This window comes from Lactuca saligna, chromosome 7 (assembly GCF_052625555.1).
Source record: "Lactuca saligna cultivar CGN05327 chromosome 7, ASM5262555v1, whole genome shotgun sequence".
In the NCBI taxonomy this organism is placed as follows: Eukaryota; Viridiplantae; Streptophyta; class Magnoliopsida; order Asterales; family Asteraceae; genus Lactuca; species Lactuca saligna.
This window is the reverse complement of record NC_136423.1, coordinates 38484545-38497263: the sequence shown is the minus strand read 5'-3', so window position 1 is coordinate 38497263 and position 12719 is coordinate 38484545. Positions and strand designations below refer to the sequence as shown.

The following is a 12719-nucleotide window of genomic DNA, read 5'->3' as shown; positions in this document are numbered from 1 at the left end:
CCATCGTCGCCTAATCCACCCACCACCAGGTGTAGGCTTTGTGATGATGCTCAATTGTCTCTAGCCTCTAGCCCTATCGTTACGCCTCAATCATCCGTCCAGGCCCTGCAAACAATCCGCCTCCTGTCGATTCTGCTGATGTTGCTGCACACCTCTCCCCTGAACCCGATTCTGCTTCCCCAGCATCGACCCTGCCAATGGCTCCTATTCTGTCCGCTGCACCCACTCCTGGTCACCTTATGGTTACGTGGGCCAAAGTTGGAATCTTTAAACCCAAACACAAAACAGATCTTTCTCACACTACTCAACATGGTTTGTACACTGCATTATTTGCTCACCATAACCTAACCACCTTTGCATCTGCAACTTCTCATTCTCATTGGAAAAATGCCATGGATGTTGAAATGGCCACTCTTTGTCTCAATAGCACTTAGACGTTGGTGCCTAGACCGGTGGATTGCAATGTTGTTGGTTGCAAATGAGTGTTTCAAACTAAGTATCATGTTGATTGCTTGATTGATCATTACAAAGATTGTCTTGTTTCTCAAGGTTTTATTCAACTTTTAGGCATTGATTACTCAAATACTTTTAGTCCAGTTGTGAAGCATCCACGGTTCACATTGTTGTCGTCAATGGTTGGTCTCTCTACCAACTTGATGTTAATAATGCATTCCTTCATGGCACCTTACATGAACTTGTTTACATGGAGCAACCTCCGGGATTTCATGATCTAAGATATCCTGATCGTGTGTGTTATCTTACTAAAGCTCTCTATGGTCTTCAACAGGGTGCATGAGCTTGGTTTCATCGCTTGAGCACCTTTTTGGTTATACTTATTGGTTTATGTTGATGTTTTAATTATTACCGACAATGGTGACACGATTCTTCTCTCTACCATTATTCCTTTGCACAACAGATTTAAATTCAAAGATCTTGGCCGTCTAAGTTACTTTCTTGGGCTTGATTACATAATTAATATCAACGAATTTACGTCTAATATCGTCATTAGTTCTATCAAAAAATAGTTTATCCTTAAAAATAATCTGAAAGCAATATTTTACAAATAGTATTGCAACATAATTCTAAACTAAGATATAATATATATATATATATATATATATATATATATATATATATATATATATATATATATATATATATATATATATATATATATATATATATATATATATATAATACGGATGAAGCAATACAGAAAGATTCGAATACAAATATGTGTACATGAATAAATAATTAATAAATGACAAATGAGGAAACAATTATGTATGATGTAACGTCTAGAATTGTTTTTATTAGAACGTTACTAATTTTATTTTGCTTCTCGATTTTTTTTAAAACTTGTTTTGTTTTATTGGAAAAAGAGAAGACTCTTAACTGATCTGTTTAAAGTTACTTTCAACCAAAACAAAAAAATTGTTATACATGAGAAACGGATTTTCTTTTTGTTTGTATATCCCTTTCACATATCTATAAGGTACTTCATTAATTACTAATTTAATATATATGGTTTCCAACAAAAATGAAATGTTACTCATTTTTGTTGTAAATAATATAAATAATTAGAGTAAATTGAAAAATTGGTTCATATGGTATTCTAAAAGATACACTTTGCGTTCTTTTTTTTTTTTTTTTTTGCATGGTTAGTTTAAAAGTGAAACTTTTACAGATTTGGTTTCAATGATATCCTAAAAATACAGCTTGAACAGTTAACTCGAAAAATCAAATCTACAATGAAATTTTTAATATTGGACTAAAAATAACTCAAACCGTTCTTTTAAGTTTAGTAAACCAAGTTTTAATATTGGACTAACAAAAACTCAAACTGTACTTTAAGTAGAGTGTTTACTAGAAATAAAGTTTTGACACAAAGGATTTACAACGCAATAGGACAGATTAATAATTGTATGTTTGGAGTATTGTCGACTGCTGTTTTGTCTTATCCTTTGACTTTAGGCATATTATTTATATATAAAAAAAAAAAAGATATATCACATCGCAAGTAGTTTAATTCCTAGTGCTATTAAAATCTAAAACAAAATCAACTTTTTATAAAAATGTTTATTAATCACAATCCGCCAAGTTGTTACATATATCACTATTTTAAGAAAAAATATATATATATAAACTAATGAGATAAATTTGTAAAATTACGTGCAAGCCCTTCAAAGAATTTGTAGAATCTTCTTAGAAAAGGCCCCACGAATGCCAACCCTACAACAACATGTATTTTTTTTTATTATTAATTCCAATAAATTACCTGCTAATTTATTTATCCAAAAAAAAAAAAAAAAAAAAGAAAAAAAAGATTCGATTACACAGAGACAGAGGAGCTCGCTCTATCTAATAATCCATCCCGTGAATGCTCCGATAAAGCCGAGTCTGTATGCCGGTGTTGCGGTGTTAAAGGTAGGTGCGACGGTGCATGTGGCGGTGGAGGCGGTGGCTCTACCACCGAGTTACGACACAGTGGGCAGTCGGAGTGAGAGTACAACCACATATCGATACACGAAGCATGAAATGAGTGGTTACATCTAGGCAACTTTCTGACTTCTTCGCCGTCTTCAAAAACCGATAAGCAAACGGAGCACTCGGTGTCATAATCCAACTGGGTTTTAATATTAGTACCCTCAATTTCTTTTTTGTATCGGAAACTCGCAGTCAAACCTACGGTGGAACCGCCGCGGGAGAGGGAAGACGGTGGCAGTGATATGTTATTGTTTCGGGTGGCAGCGTTTCTCCGAGGGCCGAAGTGATGATTAGCATCTCGTGAGCGGCGGTATTGTATGGCGCACCACCGTACAATTATGAGGTTGTAGATGGCAAGGACGATGGCAGCGGTGGCTACAACCACGAGACCGTAATATAGCATGGGCATGTTTGATCTGGTTGATGGCGGAGCTTGTGGAGGAGGTGGCGGTGGTGGTGGCGGCGATGATGATTGAGTTGGAGATTTTGGAAGGTTTAGATAGTCACCCATATTTCAACGAATAAATGTCTTCGTATATTTGTGGTGAGATAGGAAGGGGTTTGCAAATAAGTGCCAAGATCATACATATCATCATACTATTAATTACTATTTATGATAAATTTATTTTCAGTTATCTTTTTAAAACAGATAGAATTTATGCAAAAGATAAATCTTCAAAAATGGTCCTTATGGTTTTCAAAAAAAACCAAGATCGATCCTTAATTTTTTTAGATCATCAATGTTGGTCAAAAGCACATGAAGAATCCCAACAACTCGCTTTTCAAATCACTCAATCCCTTTACGACTCTAAGCCCTAAAAGACTCATTTTGTTCGTAGGGTTTAACATAAGGAAGTCTATGTCATTCCTTTATTTTTTTTAACCTCACTTTAATTTTGAATCATATTGGGAAATTGAACGGAAACACATGTTGATTCTCATTATCTACATTCTATCCCCCACTTCGGCTACATTTAAATCCTCATGAACACCATATCTATCGATCAATTTCACTATTTCCATATCTACTTTCGAAGGAAGCCACTAATGGGTACATTTAGACCAACGATTCTTTTCCAATGAGACATGATTTGAACATAAACAAAAGGTTATCTTCAGTGACCTAACATCAGGTTGTGGAAGCTTAGGATTAAGCTGAGTTTGATAAGATTGGTCATGAGGTTGTCGAGCTTCAGGTCCATGGTTTTGTCTTCCAACCAGGTTTTTGTGCGATAATTGTGGGGAAAACATATTGATGGTGCAAATCAAATCAGACAGCTTCACGAGGAAGGAAGTTTGTTTTAGTTTATGAAAGGTTTTCCTGTTATTGATCTTGGGTTTGCTTGTGATAATTGTGGGGATGCAATATTTCTGCCATGCCCAAATTGCAATGGCATCAGAAAGGTTTTTGAGGAAGAAGAAAGGAGATTGATTAGGTGCCCTAATTGCAACGAAACCCACAAACCTGCATCTATAATCGTTTCAGTTACACCCACAAACCTGCATCCATTTACCTTGTGGAAGAAATCGTACCACCATTATACTTGTTGGAAAAAACTTGATTGGGTTCCAAGGTCTTAATACCTTTATGCCATTGCACCAGCCCCATAAGAAGACTGCATAATCTTTTCTCATTCGTTCTCCTTAGATCTCTTTATGTTTCTTTTTCTTTTTTAGGACAATATTTTGAAGGGTTTTAGTATGCTATAACATCCTGTGGTGCACATACAATCCTAACAGATTTGGATCTATGTTTTCTCTAATTATACATGAAATATTGTTTCTAAAGCTTGAAGCCTACAACTAGCATGGAAATGACATAATCAACATAAAAGAGAGTTATAGAATTACCTCTTTATTGTAGCTTGTAGAATTTCTTGAGTTTGGCATTTAAGAACTTAGTGCCTCAAGTGTTGCACCTTAAATGGAATCACAACACACCTAGGACAAGGATGACTTTTGAGAGAATATCCTAGCACCAAAATCGGTTCAATGATCTCCAAGAACACTAGTGTATGTAGTAGCCAATTTTGGATGCTAAGGGGCTTCTTATATAGTGTGGCAAGATTAGGGTTACACCATGTAACCCCTAATGTGCATGAACTTCCATATTCCTAAGGCTCTATGAGTGTAAACCTCCATGGATCATCCATGGGCTATCACATGGGTTTACCCCAACTTAAGGAATCGTGGATCATTGGCCCACACCATAAGAATGAATGATTTACCAATAAATCCCCTTACATTTAATTAGTCTCTTTTGATCACGAAATTAATTCCAAATTAATTCTTGATCAATACTAATTAGATAATAATATGATTTCATATTAATATATTAGAACTTATAATATATTAATAAATCATAAATAACCTCTTCTCAAAAGTCCATCCTATCAAATTGTCCTGGTGATATGCAACCCAAATGAACCATGCTACTCTCGGGTCAAGTACATACCAATTATAGTCATGGGCTTAGACACCTAATCCAATAGTCTCCCACTTGGATAAGTCTAATAACTATTATTGCAAGTACGACTTAAAACCCGACTAGCAATGGTAGCTCTTAAAAGTGGTTGTCGAACTCTGACCTAGTCAATGTCGCGTCCATTAGATAAGGGATCATATATTCCTCCATTCTAAATATCATATGGACTGAGACACGGATTATAATCATTCTCTTTATCCATCTGTTGTTTCCTGCACTACTAGAAAAAAGCCCTTTAATGACGCGCAAACAATGACACGCGCTGATAGACGATACACATTTGTGCGTGCCCTAAAAAATAATGCCAGTTTTGCAAAATATGAAGGATAGAGGTCACCGCATTTGTACGTGCCCTAAAATTAGTGTCAGAAAAGAAAAAAAAAATAAAATGCGGAGGGCACCTTTCATAAAATGTGTGTCATCTAAGAGTGTCGCTTTATAATTTTTTAATGAAACACGTGTTTTAAGCGGGATTCACCCGCCTATATTGGATCCCAAAAATTAAACCCCCCGCCTCTACCAATTAGCAAGAAAAAGCCCTAGGGCGTTGGTCTTCATAGCAGCATCGCACCACCACCCGACCTCCGATCTCGCACCGCCAACTGTCTCCGACCATCTTCTCCAACCATTTAGGAGAAGTTGTTTCCAAATGTTTCAACATTTCATTACGTTTGACCAACTTCTAAACCAATTTTCCCTTCCATCTTACAAAGACATCCTATTTTTCTTCTTCAGCGATTCCCCCCTTCTCCTCTAATTACTTTCTTGGCTTCTCCCTTGACTTACAACAAGAAAACCCTAGTTCTTTCCTTTAACTCGTCTTCGCAAAATCAAGCGCATACAACCATCATATATGAGAGTACGTCTGTCTTCTTCCTCTTACAATTGCTAAGCCCTAACAATGAAATTGAAAGTCAATTGACCCTCCGTTCGAAGAAAAAGGTAAAAATTTTCCTTTATTTATTCCATTCCATTACTTTGACCTCATATTCTTCTGTTCTTCGTCTTTTTTATTCCAAAATATCAACTCTATCCCTATACTGTGTTTTCTTTAAATGGAGAACCATTCAATTTAGGGCTTGATTGCAATTTTCTCCACGAAGCCCTTCTTCAGTAGTCAGCTTTTTCATCTTTTTCTAAAGGACCAATGCCCTTCTTTAGTGATTTCAGGATCCATGTAAGTATCAATGTTGAATTCATCTTTTTCCGATTGCTTTTCCATCTCAGAATGCAAATGGGTCTGGAACTTTACATTATCTGTGATTTTAAGGGATGAACTTTCTTTTAAAGACCTTGCAAATTCCTTCTCGCTTTTTGATTTTCCACTTAGAACTAATACAACAGGTCGTTGGGACTCCATGTTTTCTATAAAAAAAGCACGATCTAGTTAGTATACACATATCATAAACACTGGATTCTGCAATCTTAGATGATAGCGATACTTAAATTGTAATACTTAAATTGGTGTGTTTAAGAATTTGTAGGTCCAACATGAAGGAACAATGTGTGATCTGTTAAGGTCTGATCCAGATGATAGATGCGGGTATGGGTTCTCTCCACATGGGGCTGGGTACACATTCGAACAAGACATCGCGTCTCACTTCAACTATACAAATGGGCTTACTCTTATCTCCAGAGCTCACCAGCTTTTCATGGAGGGTTTCAACTGGTGTCATGTATATTTACTTAATTAGCCCTCCATCCCTCTATCCCTCTTTAATGATAATTATTAGGCTTATTAATAATTTTTTGATTGATATTAGGACAAGAATGTGGTGACAGTGTTCAGTGCACCAAACTACTATATGACAGTGTTAATATCAGTTTCCCTGTTCTTTTTTATACTTGATGCACCTTTGATGTATCAAGTTGCCTATGTGTTCCTTGTCATATCTGATTTTTGGAAGAGTATGAAACGAGGAATGGGCATGGTTATGTTCTTTATGCACAATGCTTCTTACTTCAAAAACAGAGTTGGATCAGTATTGGGGGGAGTCGCAAGTCATGGGACCCCAACAACACGATGCTTCTTACTTCAAATATGGCTTTTACATTATCAACAAACCAATTTTGACTCCTTCCTTTTCAGATATGGTTGTTTTTTTTAGTTATTTTAACAATATTTTGTGACCAATTATTATTTTTGAATGTTGACAGTATGACCTCATTGGCAAGCTGCGTTCTATTAAGCATTATCTTCTTCCGGATCAGGTTAAGTTTTGATTATTGTGTTTTTGTAGTTTAAATTTTTTGAATTGTAATTTGTAATTAAATTTGATATTTGATTTGGTTGAGTTACAAATACAGGGTGATTTCTTGGTTCATTTTACGGATATTGCACTTGATGAACTTGATAAAACACCAAATGAGATCTCTGTTGAGAAGCTTCAGGTCTTTCTCCATTTAACTCGTATTATCTTACTCAAAAAAACCAGAGTATATTATGGGTAATTATTGTGAATACACCACTGATACTTTATTCTTTCCAATCAAACAATAATAGTTAAGACATTTTTTCCAAATTAACCATTCTAATTCTCCAAATTAACCATGTTTGACCTATTATATCAAGTCAAAATGGTTATCAATTTCAATGGCCATCATCATTGATGATGATTAAAGTTTTGGAGCCCTTCAGTTTTCTTATCATATATGCAGACTGACACAACTTCTGTGCTGTTAGAAGCTATTGGTTACATAAGATTCCTTCAGAGTCAAATTGAGGTGATGCTACTTTCCTTTCTTTTGTGCTTCTTCCTCTTCTTTTATTTACCTTTCACAAACTACCATGAGGCACAGACATGCCACATACAAACACAAACACACACACACACACACACTAAAAGCTTCACTTCCTTAATGTTATATAAACATACTATGCCTCAATCCCATATTAAACTATATCTCTCTGTTATATGTATGTTTTAAATTTCTAAAAAATTATTCCCTCTGCCCAAATGAGTATAAGTTGTTTTTTTATTCTCAAGAGTGAAAAAGTTTTTACTTTTTAGTTATGACATGAGTATCAATAACTTTATGAATCATTTTAATTGCTTTTAATATTATATGACAAATAACAATCTATATATGAAAATGCAGAAAAACATCACATGAATTAGAATATTCCGAAAATAATGTTATATGTGATGGTTTTCTTTAATTTCTGTTGCAGTAATTCATAAATTGCTCATAATCCTTTCTTAAAATTAATTTTCTTATACAGAAAGAACTATACGTAAATGAAATTAAATTAATTAGAATCGATTTTAGATTACGCCAATTTTGTACTTAAAGTAAAAAGCAACTGCCAATAGGATTGATCTATATACGAAAAGAGCACTAAAAATTTGACTTAAAGGAACAATATATTCATATTGACTAAACTTGATAGTTGATTTGTGTACGTATTATACTGATCAAAACTGATGTGAATCAAACCGAAACGTATTGATTTTTTCTGTCTCATAAATCCGACTTTATAAATATGCTCTATTGTAATTTATATAATTCAAGGTTTTTTTGTATGAAATTCTTTAAAAAATAGAATAATGATATAACAATTTACCAAATTCTAAATTCTAAAAATTGTAGCATCCTAGGTCTAACTAATTGGAACCACAGTTCTATAATGGAATATTGGAAACGACATACTTTGAAGCTTATAATAAATCCAAAGAGTTGTAAAATTTTTCTCTAAACCTATTTATTTGTCATATTAACAAGGTACTGACGTGATTATAAGATCTACCAAGGAATGTATCATATAATTAGAATCACTCACATATTAGTATAATATTTCTATAACGTTACAGCTACACTCATGTGTTGAAGGTGAAAGTTGGCCTTTGGATTCTAAAGCTCATTCATAAATTTACATTTCTTAATCGAATTCAAACCCCAACTTTTGGTAAATGTTTAAAAAAATTACTATTCTAGGAAACAGGTGGTTCTTGATCATGACATATTACATAGGTAAATTGTTCTCATCTGTCAAAGTATATTGCCTATATTAAAAAAAATCATAAAGCATATTGTCCTATTTGCTTTTTTTTTTTTTACAATTTACATGAAATTATTAAATTTAACATTTTTTACCGGTCTTTGATACAGCCAGGTTAGTTGCAAGATCAGCTTGACAGCAGTTGCCTTCACCATTAAAGCAGAGTTTTGTTTTCTATTTCTTGATTGGAATCATATACCCTCAAAATTGAAAACTTTGAATTCATTTGAAAGAAAGTCAATACTTCTTCCAGTTGGATTCAAGGTTAATAACCCCTCAATCATTTGGTCACTTGATTATTTACCAAGAAGATCTACTATATATGTTTTTTGCTATTTTCTTTTGGGCATCTCAACAGTTTTCATCAATTTTTTGTTATCATGTGATCATTGTTGATGGTTTAGTTGGAGTTAATTGTTGTTGAGATTACATGCTTTGAAAGTTTAATGGTATGATGGATTGATTTTTGCAGGTTATTTTCACAAATTAATCAAATATCAAACGTTGGAAGAACAAGCAATATGTGGCAATGGATTCAAAAATTGGAAGACTCAACAACTGGATATTGGGATACAGGTAGTGGAGGATTAGGAGGTAAATATATAACAGATCGAGGAATTTGAGTTCAACTTTTTTTTTTCTCTTGATTTTTAGCTGTTTTTTGAACTGTAGAAATTATCGGTTAATTAATATATTGTATGTAGTAATTACCGCATGTAATTTTATAAAAAATAGGTTAAACCTTTTTTTCTTTCCTTTAAGGGTTTCAGTTCTTGGTTTTTGAGGTTATTTTTGTTTCTGATTTTTTGGTAGGAGTGAATGTTGATGATGTTAGTGTTACTGTGGCTGCACCTACAGCACGTAGGGAAGCTAACAATGATGTTTTGGAATTTATGGGGAATGTTTGTTTCCTTTTTTATATTTTTATATTTTGTTATTTAATATTTGAGTTTTTTAAATTGTGTAGGTGAAGAATATTATGATATGCAATGTGCTGGTTTAGGTGTCAGGTTTGAGAGTAGGTAAGATGACACTTCAAAGAGGGTGGAACAGCAAGTGTAAGCTTCTTGTGGTGAGTTGAAACAAATTTTTTGTAAATTTTATTTCTTTATTTTGAATTCTATCTTTTAGTATTTTATAGTATAATAAAGATGGATATATCATCTGAATTTGATGAATATATTGTGGAACAGGTGGAAGATTTGAAAGGCTGATAGGTATATGAGAAACTACTTGAAGGTGTGCAACCTTGAACTCTTTGTGTGATCTTTATATGTAATTAATTAGGTTTTTCAAACTACAATGTCCTAATAAGAAAAAATTGTCCATTTTGTAACCACAACAACGCGGGATCCTTCCTTAGTTATAATTAAATTTGCTATAAATCTTGTTTACAGTGAGGCAAACATTAGGTTATTAGAAATATTAGTTTGTAAATACTTCTATTGATTTGTTTTATCTTTCCATGGAACGATTATTTATATGAAATTAAACTTTATGTAATGGATTGTATTTTTTTTGTATATGATATTTTATTTTTTATTATGAGACATTGAATCCAAATTTAATTTGAAAATTAGTAAATCTATAAATAATATTTTTTTAAACATTTAAAATTATGATACGCAAAAATGTGTGTCATCTTCATTTATGACATGACCTTTCTTGATAGGGGCTTTCTTGATATGCATTGCGTGTCATTAACATGCGCGTCGTAAGGTTACAACACGCGAATGCGTGTTGTCTTCCTTTATGACAGGGCCTTCCTTGATACGCATTGCGTGTCGTAAACGCGCGTCGTAATTGCACGTCATAAATGAGCGTCGTAAATGCGCGTCGTCTATAGACGACACGCAAAAGCACGTCGTCTCTCTTTATGATAGGGCCTTCATTGACGTGCATTTGCGCGTCGTCTGAGCCCTTTACGACGCGCAATGAGCGTCGTAAAAGGCTGTTTTTCTAGTAGTGCAGATTTCTGATTTATGACGACCGACTAATTAAACAAATCAAATCAGTCCAGACTTTGCCAAACACTTAGGGGTGTCATCACCAAATCATCGATGGGCCCACATATATCGCTTTCATCCACATGGGGTAAAAGGAACAAATAAACTTCGATCCAAATGCTTGCTTGTACCTACTCATTAAATTACACACAACAATATTGTAACATCCCAAATTTCGAGTCCAAAAATTTCGTTTTTAATTAAATAGTTTATAAAATGGTTTACAAAAAACATTGTCGATATCATATCAATCCATAAACCATCATGAACATGTCTCAGAATCAAAAATCAACAGTAATAAAATCAGTGTACAATCCCATGAATCACATAGTGCGGAAATCTGATGTGCAGCTACCACGCCGACTCTTTCCCCTTCGTTGAAGATGTACCTGAAACAAAACTGAAAACTGTAAGCACGAAGCTTAGTGAGCTCCGCCATCATACCACATACTATACAAATCAGATACTGTTAGGCATATATGGGTGCCCGACCTACCTTGTCATGCATATCTGGGTGCCCGACCAACCCTATCAGACATATTTAGGTGCTCGACCTATCCTGTCAGGCATATCTGGGTGCCTGACCTACCCTGTCAGGCATATATGGGTGCCCGACCTACCCTCCGGTGTATCTCAACCGGTTATGGGGACTATTTCACCCCTATACTACCACATAATAACATCACATAACATAAACATAATGTCTTGCATAGCTGGGTACTAGGCTACCCCATTTCCCTATCGACCAATAGTCGGGGACTATTCCCCCTACTACCACTATCACATAATGCCATATCATGCTAGTACATAAAACATAACAGATAATAGCAACCTAGATAATTATCACAAAGACAATCATCTATCAAGAAACTCCTGATGATGGGCCGACATTGTGGCCTTAGACCCATTTCTACTGGAAGGTAACCCACCTCATAAAACTGCATGTCGAATCTCGCGGAAGAAATCTCTAACAGCTGCTCTGATGAATCCTGACTATCATAGACACATTAACACTCAATCAGAGTCTATAACATTATTCAGGGTAAAATGACAATTATACCCCTTGGTCTAATTAGGACATCTGGGAGTCCCAATTCTAGCTTATTAATCCTAGCCCTACAATGGCCCACTAAATACCTCTCAAAGCCCACTAATTACCCAATGCCTGAATTGGGCTTTATCTCCTAAATGGACCCAAAAGTTCCAAGTTCAAATGCAATAATTCCAAAGGGTCCAATGCTTCTAGTTCCAGATTTCTAAGTCCCAAAATTTTACTTCACAGTGGGTCGTGGGGCCCAAAGCCTAGGCCCATATCCTTAAGGCCCAAAAGTCCATTTTATTCAATCTGCATGCGTACACGCGGCGTACCTGGCACATATGCCCAACGTACTCTTGACCGCAAACGGAGACTGGCCGGAAACACTAACGGACCGTAAATGGTAATCGCCCCAATACGCACAGGTACCAGGGTGTACTCTTAGCGTACAACCCAGTTTCCTTGGGAATTCACTTATGAATTAATCCATTACGTCTTTACATCCAAAATGTAGATCCAGGTCCTCTAAAACCTCCTAAGCCATAAAGTTATGAACTTTATGTGCTTTCATGCATGCCTGGGGTCAAAACATGATTTTGGTCCATTACACAAGCTTTAAGACCATCTAACACTTGCATGGTTTTGGCTTAACCACCAAGATCCAATTTTTATGACCCTAGGTGCTTCTAAGAGTCCAAAAGGACA

The 12719-nt window shown here is 35.0% G+C and overlaps 1 protein-coding gene across 1 annotated transcript; it reads right to left on the bottom strand.

The window, feature by feature from the left end:
• Nucleotides 1-2064: 2064 nt before the first annotated feature.
• On the bottom strand, nt 2065-3074 carry LOC145004132 (E3 ubiquitin-protein ligase RING1-like). Its single transcript, XM_078963026.1, has 2 exons — nt 2337-3074; nt 2065-2232 (listed from the first exon to the last, which is right to left on the bottom strand). The coding sequence occupies exons 1-2, from the start codon at nt 2996-2998 to the stop codon at nt 2184-2186; spliced, it is 711 nt and encodes a 236-aa protein (XP_078819152.1). The 5' UTR covers nt 2999-3074; the 3' UTR covers nt 2065-2183.
• Between the last annotated feature and the right edge of the window lie 9645 nt (nt 3075-12719).